General features: G+C 31.4%; 5 protein-coding genes across 13 annotated transcripts; 2 read left to right on the plus strand and 3 right to left on the minus strand.

The window, feature by feature from the left end:
* On the plus strand, positions 1–6,825 carry LOC100643912 (nuclear pore complex protein Nup160 homolog). Of its 2 annotated transcripts, none has more exons than XM_003401678.4 (10): positions 1–260; positions 494–807; positions 884–1,013; positions 1,112–1,638; positions 1,721–3,177; positions 3,300–3,982; positions 4,052–4,752; positions 4,856–5,086; positions 5,162–5,265; positions 5,431–6,825. In XM_003401678.4, exons 1-9 carry the CDS (start codon positions 176–178, stop codon positions 5,261–5,263), a joined length of 4,230 nt encoding a protein of 1,409 aa, XP_003401726.2. In that variant the 5' UTR covers positions 1–175; the 3' UTR covers positions 5,264–5,265; positions 5,431–6,825. The 2 variants fall into 2 exon arrangements, with proteins under 2 accessions (XP_003401726.2, XP_048269161.1); XM_048413204.1 differs by lacking the exon at positions 1–260 and having other exon boundaries at positions 493–615; positions 686–807.
* On the minus strand, positions 5,257–7,350 carry LOC100644272. Of its 2 annotated transcripts, XM_003401681.4 has the most exons (4): positions 6,840–6,976; positions 5,922–6,056; positions 5,711–5,799; positions 5,257–5,607 (listed from the first exon to the last, which is right to left on the minus strand). In XM_003401681.4, exons 1-4 carry the CDS (start codon positions 6,853–6,855, stop codon positions 5,494–5,496), a joined length of 354 nt encoding a protein of 117 aa, XP_003401729.1. In that variant the 5' UTR covers positions 6,856–6,976; the 3' UTR covers positions 5,257–5,493. The 2 variants fall into 2 exon arrangements, 1 of the variants encoding a protein (XP_003401729.1); XR_007226762.1 differs by having other exon boundaries at positions 5,257–6,056; positions 6,361–7,350.
* Positions 7,351–7,480: 130 nt separating this feature from the next.
* LOC100643786 (calcineurin-binding protein cabin-1) lies at positions 7,481–18,789 on the plus strand. Its single transcript, XM_003401677.4, has 13 exons — positions 7,481–7,652; positions 8,071–9,617; positions 9,690–9,854; positions 9,918–10,106; positions 10,181–10,324; positions 10,404–10,584; positions 10,653–12,037; positions 12,115–12,490; positions 12,566–13,993; positions 16,024–16,187; positions 16,295–16,562; positions 16,647–16,793; positions 17,091–18,789. Exons 1-13 carry the CDS (start codon positions 7,569–7,571, stop codon positions 18,771–18,773), a joined length of 7,761 nt encoding a protein of 2,586 aa, XP_003401725.1. The 5' UTR covers positions 7,481–7,568; the 3' UTR covers positions 18,774–18,789.
* LOC110119181 (pyrimidine-specific ribonucleoside hydrolase RihA) lies at positions 14,001–16,351 on the minus strand. Of its 7 annotated transcripts, none has more exons than XM_048413214.1 (6): positions 16,211–16,351; positions 16,040–16,113; positions 15,114–15,300; positions 14,876–15,056; positions 14,534–14,784; positions 14,001–14,447 (listed from the first exon to the last, which is right to left on the minus strand). In XM_048413214.1, the coding sequence occupies exons 2-6, from the start codon at positions 16,078–16,080 to the stop codon at positions 14,136–14,138; spliced, it is 972 nt and encodes a 323-aa protein (XP_048269171.1). In that variant the 5' UTR covers positions 16,081–16,113; positions 16,211–16,351; the 3' UTR covers positions 14,001–14,135. The 7 variants fall into 7 exon arrangements, with proteins under 7 accessions (XP_048269171.1, XP_048269170.1, XP_048269168.1 ...); XM_048413213.1 differs by having other exon boundaries at positions 15,114–15,315; XM_048413211.1 differs by having other exon boundaries at positions 15,114–15,318.
* Positions 16,397–21,209, minus strand: LOC100644503 (regucalcin). Its single transcript, XM_020867282.2, has 6 exons — positions 20,873–21,209; positions 20,584–20,793; positions 20,271–20,483; positions 20,078–20,190; positions 18,688–19,971; positions 16,397–16,791 (listed from the first exon to the last, which is right to left on the minus strand). Exons 1-5 carry the CDS (start codon positions 21,030–21,032, stop codon positions 19,723–19,725), a joined length of 945 nt encoding a protein of 314 aa, XP_020722941.2. The 5' UTR covers positions 21,033–21,209; the 3' UTR covers positions 16,397–16,791; positions 18,688–19,722.
* Positions 21,210–21,440: the final 231 nt, after the last annotated feature.

The raw sequence follows: 21,440 nt of genomic DNA on the forward strand, positions 1-21,440 counted from the left end.
TATGCAAATTAGCAACAGAAGGTAAAGTCGAAGGCGCCAAACTGAGAAGCGCGAAGCGTGAAGAAGCGTGACACTCAGTGCACCGATGTTTGGTGCCCGTTAAAATTTTGAGCAATAGTGCAATATGATTTAAATGTTAAATTGACATAATACTTATTCATAAACAAAGTAAAAAATGGAAGAATTTCCTTTGGGATATCGAGAAGTTGTGCCTGATCAAACTGTACCAGAGAAATGGAACGAAATCACGTTGAACACGGGTATGTAACCATAACCTTTTTATTTTCATGGAACACACAAAATTATTCTTTTAAAAATAATTTAAAATCAATTTCTTTATTGTATATCAAAGATACTTATTTTCCATTTATGAAAGCATGTATTAAGTATGAGAATGTTACGCTTTAAACCTTATAAATTGAATTCCTAACCTTACTTTTCAAATAGAAAATAGTTATACAGTACATGTCTCTGTAATTATATTATTTTATAGGCGGAAGCCAAAGTACCCTACAGGACATAAAAGTTCCAGAGAGAGCAGGAGGCTATTCATACAATGATGGCTCGAAATATTTTACACGGAATCGATTTATTTATTGGCGTATTTGTCATGATGTACTTGAGTTGGTTGAACATAGTCTAGATATTAACTTAGCCAACTGTAGAGTAAGATATAAGTTTACAGATACACCCATTTTGGATGGCATTTCTATACATGAAACAATTAATTCAGTCATTATATTAATAGCAACCGTTTCTAGTGTTCATAAGTTATCATTTCCTCATCCTGAAAGAATTCATAAAAATGTAAGTAGCTTCCAGAAGATAGTAACTGAATATTGTATGATTTTAGATATTGCATTAACAAATTATTATTTTATAGGAACATTCATTAAGTACATATAAAGATTTAGGTACACAGTCAATATTTAGTGAAATGTCTGCACAGAATGTGAAAAGAACTAAGGAAGATCCACACATGTTTCATGTTATCACAAATGCAGGAACTACAAGTTAGTAATTCGTGACAGAATTTAAAAAATAACAGTTTTTAAATATAATATCCACAGTAATTATTTTAATTTTTTCCTTTTTCCTTTTTTTTTTATAGATTCTCCAGTTCCTCATGCAGCTGCATCATGGCTTATTCCACCACAAGAAGCATTGTTTGCTCTTGCTTATAATTCTGGAACTATACTTCTCCTGAGGCTAGATACAAAAACTGGTCTTGTGCACAGTAGTGAATTAAAACAAGATTCAATAGTGCCAAGATTTCTTAGTGGTATTGCAACTGCTTTCAGAGGACGCAATTCTGAAGCCCATGTGGCTATGTCATTAACAATACATAGTTGTGAAAGTGATACGTATCTGTTTGCATTGTGTCGTGAGGGTAATATCCGTATGTGGTCTTGTAACAAAGCTCAATGCGTGGCCGTGACTGATACAGCGATAGATAATCGCATTGCTTCGCAAGGTGCACAGGGCCATATATTAAGAAAAGCATTGGGTCCTAATAATGAATTATACTTAGGAACTTTTTTAAAATTTAGTACTAGATGTGAATTTAGTATTTTAAAGCCAATTCAAGATAATGGAATGTTTAAATTTGTTAGATTATGTACCAAGTTCGCACAAGATGTATGTACTATTCACATTTATTCATATTGATTACAAATTAGTTGCCATTTAAAACAACTTTTATATGTATTAATCTTTACAGCAACATTTAGTTGACTTTTTCTTTACCACTACTCGATTATGGGCTGTTTGGAGAACCACTGATATGGATACAGTTGAAGTAACGCATGCTCAATTATCATTGTGTGGTGGACGCGTTAACTCTGAATGGGAAGCTGCGATTCTAGAACAAACACCAGACAGAGACTACATTCTTAGTGATGCTGATACTGATCCGAGACAAGCATATATCAATTACATTTTTCACCCTGGTCAGTTCTCTTTGGCAGATATAACAAAAGCATTGAACATATACAAAAGATCTAATTTTTTGGAAGATAAAATTCTTTCTGCTGCGGAATTGAAAGAACGCGTGTGTATTGCGGTAGAAGCTGAGATACAAGCTGAAATTATGGATTATGAACTTATGGATGAAGATTATTTAGAAATTGCCAATCGTTGTTGGTCAAAATTTTATTCTTGGGTTATACAGTATCATGCCAATAGTACAAGGCCAGTGGGATTGTTGTTACTGCCTAGCGTTTACGGAGTAGTTTTACTTAAAAAATCGTGCTTCTCGCTTTTGAGACCAATGGAAGCTTTAGAATATTTAATGTTTTGTAATGAAAGATCATATACATCCCGATTCAAAACAACGCCGGTTTTGTCACAAGACGAAGATATATGTCAGGATCTTATTACTTTAATGTCAGCATTAGTACTATTAGAAGAACAATTATCCGAAGAAACTAAAACAGCGGTAAAGAGAGAGCTCTATCATTTAAAAAGTCCAGACACTATTATCGATGATTTATTGTCAAAACTGATGTTAGAGTCGGAAGAACCGATTAGTAACTTTGTTACGCATCATCTTAGCTGTCACAAATTATCAAACGTTAGAGATATATCCAGCGCTATGGCAATGTTGCTAGAAACATTAACATATGATCTTGGACAACCAAACAAAGTACATCTTAATGATGATCATGATGCCTCGATACTATTACTCAATATAAATCACTTTTTTAGTAGTCACTTAGGCATCTCGGCAATATCGAAAAGTGTAGCACAAATAACACAATTGAGATTCGCGATCTGCAGAAATTTATTAATTTTGCAACAAATGATATTACTACGACCTGAATTGTTTGATTCACGATCATTACATTCCATAAAATCATCATTAGCACCTAAGACAGTTGTGTTAATGCAAGCTTATTATGTTGTAACGTGGATATGTGAATCCACAGCATTACCAATGCCTGTACAATCTCTATTAGATTCTAGTGTTCAGCGTCTAGCACTACTGAAACTTGTTGATTCGAGAGCAAATATAGGATTCAAGCAACATCGATCTTCATCATTATTAGAATTATTTATAGAAAACAGCGGTGCAAAACATGCTCACAATTTGATGGCTCATACAAATTTAGATGCGACTAGTTTAATTCCATGGCATTATGGGATGTTAACGCATATTACTTTTATCGCACAGCTCGTGTATCCTTTCATAAAACTATCGATTTATTTATGCACGTACGTATATATTAGTTATATACGTGGTATACGTTTCTTTTCTGTCTTAAAATTTTTATATATTTCCTTAATAAAAAATATATCAGATGGCCGAGATCGGGAAATTTTATCTTCCCTGAATGGCTATTGTCTAGTTGTCAGTTCTTGCTGGTTCAAGAGTATGTGAGGCTTCTAAATACATGGTGCGAGTGGAACAGTGCATCGAGAAAATTTATATTAGCAGTCGCGTTACTTGAAATGGGAGAAGCGCATAAAGCTTGCGATCATTTCCTTCGAGCTTCTAGAGGAATTTTGACAGATGAATTTCTAGCTGATGCCTTACTCGAATCTAGCGTACTATCCGAAAATAGTTCGTTAATTCAGTATTACTTGAAAGTTATCAAATTATTTGAAGAACATAATGCTTCCGATTGTATTATAGAGCTCGCTGAAACAGCTATATTAATGGCTGATAAAGATGATCCTAATTTGCCAACACTTCACTCAATAGTATTCATGCAACATTTGAATCTGGGTCACCATATAAAAGCTTACAATTGCTTAAATTCGAATCCGGATGTTGCACGTAGAGTAGATTGTTTGAGACAATTGGTAGTGACTCTCTTTGAACGTAAAAAATTAATAGATTTAATTTCATTTCCTTATGTCGATATGTATGAAGATTTAGAGAGAATAGTAGAAGGTAGAGCCAGGAGTGTGGACCTCATAGAAAATAATTACTACAATTTTTTATATAGCTTTCACATAGATAAAGGAAACATGCGGAAAGGTATTACTTTAACTTATTATGAAATCAGTGTTAAACCTTTTTTCATACAGTAATTGATTTGTTTTACAGCTGCGTCAGTGATGTACGAGCAAGCTATGCGATTAAGCCAAGAATCACAATCTGTTGCTATTGTATCAAGGCAAGCACAGTGCTTGTTAGCTTGTATTAATGCATTACATCTTGTCTCTGAAAAGTATAGATGGATCGTTAGGCCTGTAATTGATCAGAACTATTTGGAGGAAATGGATTATGAAGTACAAACGAGAAGAAGCATCAGTAGCGAAGATATTTTACATTATAAAATAAAAAAACAAGTAGAAGTTCTTGAATTAAATGATATAAAAAGGGAATACTACATTGTGGATGCAAGATTGAAAATATCGAAAATAAATTCGGAGTTGCATATTGTTTCACATGCTGGACCCTCGGAGCTGATTATTATATTGCCAACTATTGGATTGTACACGACAGCGTTGCATTTATGCGATGAATTTAAAGTTAATAAAAGTTCCGTGCTTGAAAGTCTCGCTTCACAGTGTATACGTTTAAGTCGAGGAGAAGATCCAAACGCATGGGACTGGCTTATTCAAAACGATATATTTGACATTGGTTTATCGAATACAAATATTACAAACACCGCTTGGAGATTGTTAGAATATTTAACGTTGAAGCATGAAAAAGATAGATACAGTGAGTTGCATAAAGCAGTCACTCGGAAATTACTTCAAGAAGGAGCGTTTATACCTCAATGGTTATTGATGTCATACAAGGTAAATAATTTTTTAATCATTATATCATATTGTTACAATATATTGTTATATTATATTGTTATATTATATTTTATAATAAAAGATCACTTGGTATTTACTATAGAAACGAAATGCTGCCGAACTTCTTCGCCTTATGTTAAATGCTGGTAGAATATTAGAAGCTAGCGAGTTAGGAGTTGAATACATTAATGCTGTTATGGGTGATGGTAAAGAAAATTTCGGTCTTAAAACGCACTTAACATCCGTAACTACACCAGTTTGGTTGCCACTTAATATATTAGAAGTACTATTATATGAATTAAAAGAAGTCAAAGAAAATCCTACCTTTTCCGAGGTACGTAATTTTCCTATTGTATACATGTATTTTTTTTCACAAAAACGTTAATAGAAATATTAATACCAATTTTAGAGCTATCAAAGATTACAAAGAGCATTACAAAGTTACGAACAGAAAGTGATAAGGGTGTCAAAGGATATGATTGAAATAAAATTAAGTAACAAGAATTGCTAGTAGTAAGTAGAGTACTTATATTAGTAATTGATAAAATAATACTTTGTTTTTCTATTATAAAACAATATACATATCATAAAAATATTTAATATGTGCGGACGTGTGTTTAATTGTCTCCGCTGATGATACAACTATCTTTACACCAGTCTTTATCTATAATGTTTTAGGAAAATCTATACTATAAAAGATAAAATTTTGTCACATATTTGGAACAGTAGTATTAAAGATTGTCAAGCATAAATCGGTGCATGACTAATTGATATCACCGTCGTAAATACAATAATAACGCCAAGAATCGCTGCGACAATCACGGCAACCATTTGTGGACACCTTTTGAATAAAACCTGAAATAATTGTAAATTTAAAATGACCGTCATTCATGAATATAATTTATAACAATTGATTATTTTGTTATGAATATATGAGAAACTATGAACAAAATATTACCATCAAAATAACTATCAAAGCAAGAACGAAAATTGTTCCGACAGGTAGAAGAAAAGATGCTGCCCAATAATGTCTCTGTATTTCGGGATCTAAAGAAAATTATGAACAACTTGTGGTAACAAAGTTATGAAAGAGAAATTAACTTCTTAAAACTGTATAAACATACAATATCGGAACTTATTAATCTTTATTCTATATGGAGATATCTCACCATTGCGCCAATGAGTTTTATATACTTCGTAAGGAGGTATGCGAATTCTCCTTATGATACTCTTATTTGTTATAATTACAGAATCAAGGAGATTTTGCGTATTTACAGATTGTACTCCACTTGCGAACCAGTCTCCTACAATGTACATAGTTATTATAACAAGTTTTATCTCTATTTTCGCGTGCTCAAAACGTTAATATAAATGCAATTAAGAAAGCAGGTTTGGTTCTGTATAATTATAATCCAATATCAATATTTCGCGTCAATAAAAAGCCATTATTTGTACTACAGTATACGAGTGCCAACAATAATAATTATTGTATATTGTAGAATTAGTTAGGATATACATATTTGGGGATAAAGAATTACTACCATATTCCTCAAGCTGTTTCTATAAAACTGATTTTTATATTTGTAATCATAATTATTTGTATTTTACCTTGTTTATTATTCCAGCAATGCCTATTACACTAATATTTTTATTTAATTTGTTGTAATAGTTTGTGGTCTTAAAGACCACTAAGCTACTAAGAGGTAAATACAAATTTATAGTAGCTGTTCATCATAAAGTAAAATACTTTTATATAATTTATAATAAAAATGTATTCAACATGTTGGAAATAGTATAACTACATTTGTATAAACTGGTGTTTTTATGTAGAATATTTTTTTACATTAAATTTTTCGTCGATCTTTGTTACTAAACACGAGAAAAACACTAGTTTATAGATAGGTACATCTACTTTCATATGTGTTAGTAGTGTATGTATTCGCGTATAAGTTAGATTTTAAGTACTATTATTTTATTGATGTTTTATGTAAAACATGCCGTGTTTAAGTTTTTAATAACTAAATTTATTAGCTTATAAATGAGTACATACAATAAAATATTAATGTGTGTTAATTAGCAATACTTACCCCAAATCATAAACATTGTTGCATGTTAAGTACAACAGTTCAATGACCTGAGTGTATCTTTTGATTTGTGAAAACTGCTGAATTTGATTCCTTCAAACACAATTTTCTACTTCGCGCAAGAAAATTGAATGTATTTTATTTACGTTTCACAATTGGGATAAACGAATGATTAATTAAATCGTAATTCTAATGATAAAAATAATTAAGTAAAACAAAAGATGATTAAAGCTATGTTATGTCGACAAATTTATATGGTAGAAGTTTTATAAATGCTTATACGATTGTAAAATGTTAAATAAATCAAATAAAACAACTATAATATTATTACTTTGTTTATATTATTACTAATATAAAATGAGAATTAACATTACAATATGTGCAAAACTTGTGCATTAAATTATCTCGAGGTTCACAGATAATGCATATACAGAGTGTATAAAGAATAATTTTAAGTAAACGACGCAATATACGTGTGAAGAATACACACGCATATAAATTACATTTCTATAAAGAAGTTATTAATTTAAATTAATTTCTATAAAGAAATTAAAAAATAAAAAACGTTCGAGCTATAAGAAATACATGCTTGTTTTTTGAACACCCTATATGAGATGTATATATACGAACTAGCACGTTGTATACCTTCAGTAACATGGCGACATTGAATAGAATTGCTTGATTTGTTGATATTTTATATGTAAGATCGAATTTGTAAAAAAAATTCTAAAAATGATAAAGATATCGGCGTTGAACGAAGAATCCAGCGAAGAAAGTGAAGAGGAAGATTTACCGAGTATCACAAAAGAAGCTCAAGTACGTATCAATACTGTCAATTTTTTATTTCTTTAAGAACTTAACCTATTAAGAACTTAACCTTACCTTGTCAGTTATTAAAACATGGTTAATTTCTACCGGTGTTCAAATTTTATATAAAATTATACACAGAGAACATTCAGATTATATATCCATTTAGAAAATTAAATATCTACAATAATCTGTCTTAATTTACTATAATTAATTATATTTTATTTAAAGTTGTTTTGTTTTATAGATCATTTTATAATCGAAAAACACATTATTTAGTTAAATAGTCATGTATGATTCATGTAAACTCTTGAATCTGCTTCCTTTGAATTTTTATTCTTGAGAGGAACTAAGATTTATTGTTCATTATTAATAACATATGTTCCATTAAAATCTAAAAAATTTGTTTTGTTTATATCTGTTTCAGGAACAAATAGCTCTTACCGAATATAATAAAGCTTTAGTATTATTAAAAGAAAATAAACAAGAAGATGCACTGAATATTTTTAAAGATCTTTTAGAAACTGAATTGCTAGACGAAGTTGAAAAACCTGAAATACCTGATGGTAGATCTAGGCCAATGTTGTCATTAAAATATTCTTGTTTCAAGAATATCGGGGCTATACAGGCCATGTTGGGAAATTACGATGAAGCTGTAGAAAATTACTGGGAAGCAGCTAATTTAGATGATACAGATGTAACATTATGGTATAGAATAGGTATCTTAGCTATGAAAATCTCAAATTTAGAATTGGCATGTTCATCATTTAAGCAAGGTTTAAAATGTAATGCAAACCATTGGCCATGTTTAGATAACATGATAACTGCCTTATATGCAGTTCCTGACTATATGAATTGTCTTTTGTACATTTCTATGGCATTAGAACGTGATCCCAATTATGTAAAAGGTTTAGCTTTTCGTGATAAAATATTCAAAGACATTCCATGCCTTGAAGAATGCTATAAATTGTACAATAGTAACTGGCAATTAGATCCACCATTATATACTCAATATGATCATCAAATAGGAGATAAGTTAATAGAAGAAGCAAAGGATATTGCTAGAAGATGGGCAGAAACATGCAGAGTAGAATTCTGTCCTAAACCATTGCCAGATCTAACACTAAGAAAACCCATAAAAAACTATACTTGGTTAGATTTAGGAGAATGTTTATTGGATATGCATAGATATATTACAGAAAATAATTTGAGTTTTGTTAGTAGAATTAATCTAACTGTTCATAATTCTGAAGAAACAGCCAAAACTCATACTGAGGGAGATACTCAGGGAAATAATGATGTTAATACTGATCAGGAAGTATTACAAAATACCATAACAGAGAATGAAAATGAGGGTGAAGAATCAATGAAGATGGAAATAGATGATGAAAATTCTCCATGTGAAACATTTGATGACAATCAATGTGGTGGTGCCGAATCTATGATGGATATTGAGATAGTAGATGATAAAAAATCATGTTCCAGCGATGTACAAATAATAGATGATGAAGACCTCTTGAGAATTTCAGATACTGATGCTGTACAATTTGAAGAACAAAGTCAAGTAAAAAATGATTTAGATGAGCAAAATAACTTTGAAGTAGATGAAAATGGAGATCATGGAGATAAATTACAATTGGAGAAAATACTGGATGATGCTGGCAATGAAGCACAAAATGATAATATTAGTGATAAGGATAGTAACAAATCCAATGATGAAAAAGACTCAAAGAAAGAAGAAGAGGTACAATGTAAGGTAGAAGAGAAATTGAATGAAAAGATTGAAGGAAAGGAAGAAGTACAAAAAGTGAAAAAAAGGAGGAGAAGTGCTCTATGCTTTCTGCAACAATGGGCTTGGAGTTGCAACAGTATGAGACGTTCTGCAAGAGTAAGAAGTTCGAATAGAAGAGAAGCTGAAAGAGATGATGTCCAATTAGAAGAAACTCTTAGAAGAATTTTTCCTAGTACATTATTGTATGTATTTATAAAACATTTCTATACTTATGTAACTTATAATCAATATTATATAAACTGTTGATATTTTAGGCCAGATACAGTAAAATTAACCAAAGATGATCATTCTAAAAATATGGACGATTCTATGGATACAATGGATTTATATCAATTGTTTGCTAATCAAGAAAATAATAGAAATACTATAGAAACAGTTAAAAGTTCTGACAGTTCAAAATCTCCGAGTCCTGAAACAAGGTAGGTCTTATTTAAGGATGAACAACTGAGTTTTTACAATAATTAATTTTCTTTCTTCTATAGTCAACAACAAAATTATTTCGGTACAGAATCTGAGATAACCGAAGTAAATATGTTCATTAATGAACATAGTAGTAAGAGTAATTTAATGATAATTATAGCAAAATATACGGAATTTTTAAGCACCAAATGGAACCAAGAATGGTCTAAAGGAATATTAGAGATATATTTGCAAGCATATACATTTATGAGGTATAACAAATAAATGTGAGCTTTTCTATGTAAACATGTCTCAGGTAATAAAATGCATTTCTTCTTTTCTACAGGGAGCACATTCCACATCCATCACCATTTGAAGAAGATATAGATGATGATATTTTAAAACTAGATACTGAAATGACTTTATTATTTGGTGAACTGCATACAGATAAATGGTTAAGCAATAAACCAGACATAGTACCGTTTTCAACGTATGTTTTATTCTGTTTGCTTTATTATACTTCTCCAATTAAAATTAAAATAATTAAAGAATTCTATTGTCTATTTTAGATTAGATAAACTTGGTACAGGAATGCCATCAGAGGAACTGGGGCATATAATTTTTACAAGCGTTAGGAGGGATATTTTAAATGAAGAAAATATTCTGATATTTCTAAGGGTTTTGTGGCTCAAAGCTAATATCTTTTTGTGCCAAGGAGATACAGACATCGTCATTGAGACTTTAGAATTGGTAAGTAACTTCAATTCCAGCACAAAGAGATTTTTCCTAATTTATCTAATCAGATATTATCTTTTTAGTTACTAAGTCATATGCAAGAATTAGCGAAACAAAACAAAATGGTTTATTTAAAATTGCCTAATTGTAAATATCATTCTAATATCAGTATTAAAATAGTGGAGAAGAAACTTAAATCTATTCAGAGAGGACAGAAATTAGGAGAAATACAAAATCTGTATGACGAAAAAAAATACGCTGAGCTAGCCTACATATTACAGGATACATTCAAGTTCGCAAAACAAGGAAATAAATTTTTATCCGTAAATGATAATATCGTTGATAGAGTACAACAGTTATCCATGTTACTAGATAGCTTATGGCAACTACAACAATACGAAGAATGTTATGTATGGGCGGAAGCTTGCCTCAACGAAGCATGGCAAAATTATTTAAATGCTTCCGATGATATAGAACAAAAGAAATGGACGAGGTCCATCCTAATGGCGCTTGAAAAATTAGAAGCTTGTACAATTGAAGTAAGCACTTTTGTTGTAAAGTATTTACCGGAAGCACGTCTTTCGAGATTAGTACAAAATTTGGTTCACATTGTTTGCAATCAATTAGATGTATCGGAAAATACTGTAGAGATGCCACTTGAAACTGTCTTGCCTTGGATCTTATTGCATTATGTTTTGCAATATAAAGAAGACAAAGAGAGAGCAAAGGCTGAATCGTCATACAAAAATAAGCATAGTTCTAATTATTCTGAATCAGATGATGAGGATGAAGGTGTTCCAGCATCTATCATGATTTTATTTATTGCCCATGACTTTATGGGAAGACACTCATGGTGTTGCTACAACGAAGCAAAACTCTTATTTTTCACTTTAAATTTAGTTATCCCAAAATTGGAAACTCCTCAATTTTCCAGTATAAAAAGTAAAGTTTCAAAATATTTAGAACAAATATTTTATTGTCTATATGGTCATTATAATAAAGTGAACAAAGGGCGACCAAAACATATAGAAGACCATGGAGTACCTCAAATGAAAATGACTTGGGAGGGAGCACAGTTATTGTTTAATTTTTATAAACCCAAGCAAATACCAGAATTTCATTCACCCAGGACTTTAACAATTAATGCAGACACGGAAGATCTGTTTAAACGTATAATAAAGTTAATTCCTCAAGAAAGTGATCCGAATCAAGTGATTGATGAAATGATGGCTTATATAATGGGTGAACGAGACACAATGCCGACCGTTAAGAAGCTTCTGCCGCATTCCATGTCCACTATTTATTATCTCCTAGCAGATTTTTGTTTCAAAAATTGTAAATGGAGCCCAGCTATTCGGTATTATTTATTGGATTTATGTTTTCATCCAACAAGATTGAGTTCTTGGACTGGACTAGCGATGTCATCCGGCACCGTAATAGAAACCTGGTTAAATAAATATAAACCAATGTGAGTAGTGCTTTAAATATTTTTATTAATATGATATAACACAAGTTAATAATAATGATTGTTTATTTTATGTTTAGAAACGAAGACTCACTTTTAGCAAAAGCGAAATTAACCCAATCCAGTTATCGACATGCTGTCGAATTAGATTCTTGTAATCATATTATTTGGACTGAATACGGGACATTCGCATATGTTGTTCATTCATTTTGTTCACGATTACTAAAACAAGAAACAGACACGTTAAGTATGGAACGATTTGAAATCTTAGAAACTAGAAAAGAAGAAATGTTAGAAATTGCTTATCAGTGTTTTCAAGCATGTGCTCGTTTATTTATTGGTACTAAAGATGGAACAATACCGCATGATGAAAGATGGCTGTATCAATATATGCTCGGAAAGATAGCCGAAAAGAAAAACCAAGATCCTCCCATATATTTGGAACATTACGCGAAGGTAGTTGTAAATCTGTATACCATTTATATTGGACATAGGTGATATATATACTAATTTGTTTATATTTAATCGCAGGCTAGTGAATTATTATATCACAATAATGCACAATACCCACGTAGAATAAGTCATAAATGTCCACAGCATTTTTCGGTTGAAGCATTAGAAGTACACTATCGAATTCATGCGAGCATATTAAAATATCTTGAACAGCATGAGGGGAAACCTCTAAAGAAGTCTTTGGGACAATTGCTCCAATTTCATCTTGAGAAATGTGCCAAAGGGCCTTTCATGAAGTATACTTCAAAACTAAATGAGAAGATTAAAGAGGAAAATCTTTTTACAAGTAATAAAAATGCTGGAGGAGAAGTGGAATTTACAGCTGAAGGAGACAGAAATATTGTTACGATCGGTCGACGTTCAAATAGCATTGAGGAGATTGAAATCATAGACAGAACAAATAAAGGGTTTGGAACGAGTCAACGTATTGAACAAGGGAAGACAGAAGCACGTAAGAGATCTCTCGCAGAAGTATCACAAGATAATGCAAAGAGGATAAAATTAGGTAACGTATCTCATTTGCAATTAATGCAAGACGTTGTAGCTTTAATAGATGACGTAATCACAAAAGTTTGTGATATGGTTTCACAAAAAGAAAAGAACGATGAGATTATGGTATTATCGAGCGATGAAAGTAATGAATCAAAATCACAAAGAAAGAAACTAAAGAAAACTATTGAAAAGACAAAGGTGAATGTAAAATCAGAAGATAATAAGAAAGATTCATTAACATCTTTAAAAATTGGCACTGTTTTCGAAAGTGAAGGAAAATCGGAAAATGTCCAAGATTTAATGGACGCTCTTATGAAACAAGCGATGGAGATTAGTCAGGAAACACGACAATCTTCGCCTGAAGATGAAGATACAAGAAAGTTTGAAGGGAAGTGGTTACAAAACGAAGATCTGCAGTTAGGTAATAAAGAAATGAAAGATAAACCTCCCGATAAAAAGAAACTTGCAAGTACTACGAAGGAAGAGCTAACTTTAAGTAGGAGAGGTTCGCAAGAAAGTACAACAACTACACAAACAACTACGACAACGACCGAAACGAATAATTCTAGCTCTAGCAGCAGCGATGAATCAAGCAGTAGTGATGATAGTTCTGATAGCGATAGTTCAAGTGACACTGAAAGCGACTCCGGTGAAAGTGAAAGTGAAAGAAAGAAAGAGGACTCGGTTTTTGTACAAAAAGAAGAAAATATGACTGAAGAAGAAGTTGCAACTCTAATAACATATTGTTTAGCTGGTCTAGAACAATGCATCCTAAGATTTTCAGAGCATTACAAATCGTTTTATAGATTATCGCATTTCTTCTTCAACAATAAGACTGCTAAGGACATAATAAAATGCAGGAATCTTTTGTTGGACAGTTATAATTGTCAATTTTATCGAGAGGAAAGATTTCAAGGACTATTTGCTGATAGAAAAAGCACTAATTTTTTCAATGTAAGTATTTTTTATTATGCTTCTTTTAGTGTAATAGTATAATATTTTTAATATTTATAGCATAGTGTAGTATTATAATAGTATAGTATCTTTATTATAATATTTATCCTTCTTTAAGTATTTACATGCGAAATATGTGTATTTAAGAAAATTTGTTCAATAACAGTTGTTGGAAACCATCTGTATCAATCTCTTGTATAATTTTTGCATTTTTTGGCCTACCAGTTAGATTAGTATAATCTACAAGTATCGAGCCCCTTGCGAGTCCATCGATTACAGGACTCACATTTGTTATTATAGATCTTGTTACAAGTTGTGGCTGTAGCATAATTGCAGCAGCCATTCCATCTGAAATGCTCCACGAATTGGACTTTGTTAAACTTTTCCGCTCTGCTTTGTTTAAAAAATTCACAATAGAAGAATTTATCTTTCCTAATACATTTATACGCCAATCCTGCTCAAAAATCACAGATATTTTATATCATTTTTTAAAATATAAATTAATATTGATATTATATTATATTATTTTAAAATAATTACCATGGATATGTAAGCGTTAATTGCTGTCTCCCATGGAAATAAAACACTTGTAGTGTTCTTATTCAGTATCATATAATTACCTTCTGGATCTTGATAGAAATTAAATTCAATATTAGGTGAAATATTACCAACTCCACTAACACTGGAACCTAGTATGATGTGATTTTTTAAATACGTTAAAAATAGAGGTTCCAATGCAATTGCCGTAGCAACATTTGTTGATGGACCAATACTTAATAAAGTTATTTGATCTATAAATTGTAATAAATATAATTAAATATAAAGTCTTAAATTAACTTGAATTTATTGCACTAAATAATTTGATAATAATTAATTATTCACATGGATATTGTTTTACTAAGTCTATGAGAGCTATAGCTGCATGTTTACTCTCATCAACTTTAGCAGTGATCTCTTCCATAAAATTAAAGTCTCCTAGACCATCAGAGCCAAAGTAATTATCTTTATTATATTCATTATATCCATTTATTAATGCTTTATGTGCTCCTTTATACACAGGTATCTGGAAGATATTGCAATATAGAATGTTTAGTTTAAGCAAAATTTATGATATACTTACATCACTTCTGTTGGCGACAGTTAAAATCTTAAGTACATTAATAACTACATTTTCCACATATGTGTTTCCATAAGAACAAGTAATTGCTAAAACATTATCTTCGGACTTAAGAGTCAAAAATATAGCTACTGCATCATCTGCCCCGGCATCTGTGTCTATTATAATCTTTTTCGAAACATTGACAGACCTTAAAAAAGTTGTACTACTGCAACAAATTACGTTTAAATTTTTTGTAACCTACATAATTGACAAGGCCAATATAACAAAATCGTAAATTAAAGTGTTAAGTAGTAACATCAGTAATTTAGCCATACATAGAGCCGTACATGTTTACATTGTATTACATTCTAGATTGCAAAAGTCATTTGTGTATTAATATGTAGTATTTTCGTTTACATCCATATTTCATTCAACTTTCATTACATTTAACTTTCGTTCATCTTAATAAAAAAATTAATCTTATATAAGATTACAAGACGCAAATTAACTTAAGACTTGATATAACGCAGTTATTAAAGATTATATTTTCGGAAAAGAACAGGAAGAGATAATCCTCATCTTCCTCCAAATGTCGTAAATTAATTTTTTCGATCTCGGAACGTAAATTTTGGCTCCCGATCAAAGTTGTGACTTCATTATATCAATTTTTAAATAAATTATTAAGTTTTTACCTGACACTGTACAGCAACAAACAAAATGAGATTATAGTAAACAGGTTGCAACAGAACATACATTTCTTCATCTTTTCTTTTCAAGCAAAAAGAGATGTTACCTAAATGAAAACAATAAGGATTGTAAAGAAGAAAATAACAAAGCATATATTTACTTAACATTTCCTTCCATAACTGCGTTATTTTATCAAATGTATTTGCTCACTTAATTTTTTCGTATCGTCACTTATCTTTTCAAGGGCGTCTGGCACATACCAAATAGGGAAGTTGATAGACCAGGAAGTTTCGCATTTCATATGTCCCGTTCTGTAACGTTATTAATGCAAGTACTGAAAGAGACAAACGATGGTCGAATGTTAATGCAATTGAGTGTGCAACTTGGGAAGATTCCAGAATCAGACAAGTATATTTTAATATATATTTTACCTTCTATACACACATTTATCAACAACACTTTTTCCAGCGAAATTGTTTAACGTTTCAATTCATAAAATTGGTTCATTTTTCTAGAAAATATTTACGTGATTCGGAAAGAGAGCAGCTATCTTGTCAAGCATTGACTCTTTGTTTACAATCTCTTAGAACTAAGATGCAATTAATGGGAACAAGTACCTCTGATCTTGCATCCAACACAAATACAGATGCTAGAACTCAAGTACTTCTTGACACATATTGGGTTTATCAGAGAGCTTTAAAAAGTTTTCAAACTAAGGAGCAAACTATACAAACACTTGCTTCTTTGTTGGTGGATACATATAAAACGTATATCGGCAATAAAGTAAGTGAAGATTTTGAATAGAACATATATTATAATCGTTAGTACATGATTATTTTATTTGATATCTTATATCTGTTTTAATAGAATTTGGAAGGAAATGTTTTGGAAACTGCTACAAAGTATTGTAATGATTATAATTACAATCGGACGGTTTTAAACAAATTCTTCTCCAGCCTTGACAAACCACCTACAGAGAATCAGACACAGCCTCAAGCGACATCTCCAACTCCTGTAAATTTTAGACTTTTATATTTTTACATGTTATCAATCATGAAGTGTTGTTGGAAAGAATTCGATATGATCGTAAAGATAAGCATGCGTAATGACGCATTAGGTATCATGTATCCAGATATCATGTATGCCACTACACGGTATAACAATATGTGGCGGTGAACGATACAGATCGAATACTCCCATCGAATACTACAGAAGAATACCACACTGTGTCGTCCCGCTAGTATTCTTTCCAATAACGCACAGTACAAATATGTCCAATATTAATACAATTTTTATTTTCGATATGTACAGGTAGTCGCGTCCCAACCGCAAGTGACTTCTACGTCGCCACAATCTTCTCAAAATCGAAAACCATACCGAAATCTAACATCCACTGGTCGACCAAGAGGACGTCCACCCAATGTAAATAAATACCTACAAGCCATGCAGCAAAGTAGTAATGCAATGAATCAATTCAACGCGAAACCTCCTTTCGCTAATTATATGGGGGCATCAGGAAATCGTTCCTTGATGAATCCCTATTTTATACATCCATTAGTTGACCCAAATATGTTGTCCGCTTTATTAACAAGCGGCTTAGGCAACAGTATGATGGATCCTTTATCGGCAATGAATTACTTAAATCAAATAGGCAATTATCAGGATATTCTGAGACAGTATCAGAATAATCTTACTTCTTTGTCAAATTTAACCAGTGGATTAAGTAATACTATTGCCACTGCACCTAATATTAGCAGTGTACCTACAATGAGTACCTCCAGTTCCAGTATGAATGTTGCTCCTACCATGAGCAATTTGAGTAACTTAAACAATTTGACTGTGCAACAATTACTAAGTCTAAGTAATTCTACGGCAACAACAGTGCGTTCCACGCCTATGTATGAACAAGCAACCACGACAAAAACTACCACAACTGTATCAATAACTAAAGATAGACCTAGTATATCAATAACCCCAGTAAATACAGTACCACCTAAAAGTAAACCATCGAAACAGAGTCCACAAAATGACTCTCTACCGGTTCAACTTCCAAAATCTCTACAAATATCACAACCATCGAAGCCTATCTTACAACCACCAACTACGCAAGTGTCTCTGTTGAAGCCATCCATTATACAAACGCATGTTAAGACTAGCCCACCAAAACAAATAAGCGCTCCTCAAATTCGAGTGTCAAAGTCATTGACAGAGCCTCAACCAGCGCACAATCCTTCCTTATCGCATTCTCCTCTGAAAAGTAGTGCCACAACAAATCCATCTGTGATTCCTCAAGTTGTACACACAGTACTAAGTCCGTCGATTGGAATGAAACAAACACTGTCTATGAATGTACCAACTTCGCACTCAGGAACTTCATTACAACATAAATTATTGTCAAAGAAAAATTCTCAAAGATCGTATTCGCAGATGAATGTACAAAATGTAGTTAGAAAAACAAAACCAGCTAAAACAATGTCTGCGTTGCCGAGTAACTTATCGAATATATTGAGTGCGATGCCTGGGAACTCGACAATGACGCAATCTCCTTACATACCACCAGAATTGAGTGGAATCTCTGTAAGTCCGGTAAATCCTCAAGCTAGTTTGAAAAGTCCAAGTACAAAATATTCACAATACAAGAAGTCCTCTACGAAAACGAAACCAGCACCAATGGATATTTCTAGTTCTTTGCCGAGTTCGTATTCTCAAGGAAATTCCGTAGAAGCTTTCTCAATGCTTTCCCAATTGAAACAGCATTCGCATTTAGAAATTATACCTCAACAAAAACCTCAGCAAATGAAGACGGCTATGGAATACGCGAAAAATTTGTCTTCGGGAGTTAGTGTAGTTCAGCAAAAAGTGTCAGAATCTTTGAGGCCATCAGACTGCAAGAATATATATGACTTACCAAGAGGAAAGTCGAGTAATGTTTCTAGCAAGAAAGGAGAGAAATCCACTAATGATAGTGTTGAAATTATAACATTAGACGATTAAATCGTCACTATGAGAACATTTTTAGTATTTCATCCTTTTCTTCATAATTTTTTTTTTTTTCATCCCATTCTTCAGTTTCGTTCATTGATGTATTGTTCATGCTGAATGCAATTTGTCATCCGCAATTTACAATGATCGTGGTATATATATGATAAGGTACATAGTCATGCAAATAATATTTTCTAACGTTTTTGCAGTGTACAGCTTTATTTCCATCAAGAACGACTGAAATAGCCTTCGTTCGCTAGCCTTCTCACTTCTGTGCCTAATGGAATCATTCTATATGAACGGTTTAATTATCACACGTGAAAATAGATAATAATAGATGTATTCTAAAGTATGAAAATAATTGACATGGAATTTTTCCATAAATTATACATATATCTAAGAGGCTATCTGTATCTCAAGAAAAAAGTAGTGAAAATTTAATTTTTCACTAGTTAGGATGACAAGCCTCAGGATGACAATGCTTGAATATCACTACTTTTCACAAAGTTCTCGTAAAGATTGAAATAGCAACACAATAACGAATATAATTTCACTATAATTCCAAGGAAACGTTCTTGCATATTAATAAAATGATATATTATTTTTCTACTCTATAAATTCAATAATCAATACAATTTTCTTTGTACGTAAAAAAAAGGATAGGCAACTATAATTAAACATTAGCAAAACACTTGTACATTTTTAATGAATAATTTATAGATCTTTTTTATTAAAAAACAGTATATATGTACATATATATAGTATTGTTTATTTCAAATAAGAAACTCAAAATAATCTTTTTCTAGCTTATAGTTTATTTCTTTGCAAAAACTATTAAAAATGTAACTTTTATATATATATATATATATATATATAATCTACAAATTCATTATGCTAGTAATTTAATATTAAAAAAATGTTTTATATATTTATACAATATTTTAAATATTTATATGTACATCTATGTTAATTTATTTGGTAGTTTAACCGAATTTGCAGGAAAACCGCGAACACCCAAACCTTTGATGGCAAATAAGTAACCAGCATGTGGTTGCTCTTTTAACTGATTTTCGTTTAATTTCACGGTCGCTGTTGTTACATATAAGATATCCAGATTAGGACCACCAAAAGCAACACTTGTTACGTTGTTGGCACCGTTAATCTTAACAAAACGCAACAATTCGCCCGTTTTCGGATTAATATTGAGAACCTAAACATTAAACATATTCTCTTCTCAGAAAATAAATGTCAATTATTTCCTCTACAATGTATTTTATAATAATTATGAATCGCCATAGAAATATAGTAATACTCACACAACCTCCGTTAAACATAGCAACCCAGAGGTTTCCATCCGTATCTATGGTCATACCATCTGGTAATCCAGGAATATTATTTTTTTTAAAATCAAAAACAATCTTCTTATTTGCTATAAAATAGAGATTTGAAAGTGTAAATTTTGGTTAACATAACACAGAATGTATACCAAATACATTGTAAATTTCTTACATATGGTTCCTGTCTGACAATTGTAATCATATGCCACAACCTGATACGTAAATGAATCAATATAATAAAATATATCATTATCAGGATTCCAGGCTAATCCATTACTTATGGATACCGGAGATATTTGTTTTTTCAATAAAAGATCATCACCCATAGAATAAAAAGATCCCGCATCAAATGGAATATCTCCATCCTTTTCAAGACCCATTGTTCCTAAGAAGAAAAAATTACGTAAGAATTTATACTATATGTAAGAATTTATACTATGTGAGTAATATACTTTCATATAAAATAAGTTATATTTTTAACCAACCAGCCCATAATCTTCCAGAAGAATCTACTTTTCCATCATTCCATCTGATCTCTGCTCTCTTACCATCTGCAGTAGTCAATGTTTGAGGTGTACATTTTGCAAGATCTTTTTCACTATTCCAAGAAAATAGCATTACATCTATACCAGATCCAACAACAAAGTTGTTGGTGCTACCTTCAACAGGAATAACAAATCCAACTGGTCCATTTTCTAATATAACGATAAAAATATATTTATAAAACAGATTATAATTACCGAATTACATAATACAAAATTCTTAATTACTTACCTACAAAAACAGATGTAAGAGTACCTGTTACAGGGTCAAATCTGAGTACTTTCTGGGCAAGTATATCAACGAAATATAATTTTTGAGAAGCACAATCCCAATGAGGACCTTCACCGAGACTGTATGGTCCAACGAGTGGTTTGACAGTTACTTCTGACATTTGTCTGATTTAATAGTTAATTGCTAGTTACTAGTTATTATACACACGTATAATTTATATAGTAACAAATGCTTTTAGAACACAAAAAGTACAAAATACAGAAAGTAAAAATCACTTAATTTTTCAGTAAACTCTAAACTTCAGAATTTGCCAGGTTGAATTATTTTAGAGATGCACAAGAGAGACACATTCTTCATTATATATCGTGGCTTATGAACTTTGATAACAGTATCTAGTACTTTGATAATCCTAGCTAGTAGATAGTACATAACAGTAGTTTACTAATATCATTTAATGGTATATACATACAATAATCCATTACGACACAGATATGTTAAGGTTATCATTTAATTATAAAATGAACAAGATAAAAAACAATAATACTATTAAGTGATGTTTGATAAAAAA

The sequence above is a fragment of the Bombus terrestris genome, chromosome 16 (genome assembly GCF_910591885.1).
Source record: "Bombus terrestris chromosome 16, iyBomTerr1.2, whole genome shotgun sequence".
NCBI classification, from domain to species: domain Eukaryota; kingdom Metazoa; phylum Arthropoda; class Insecta; order Hymenoptera; family Apidae; genus Bombus; species Bombus terrestris.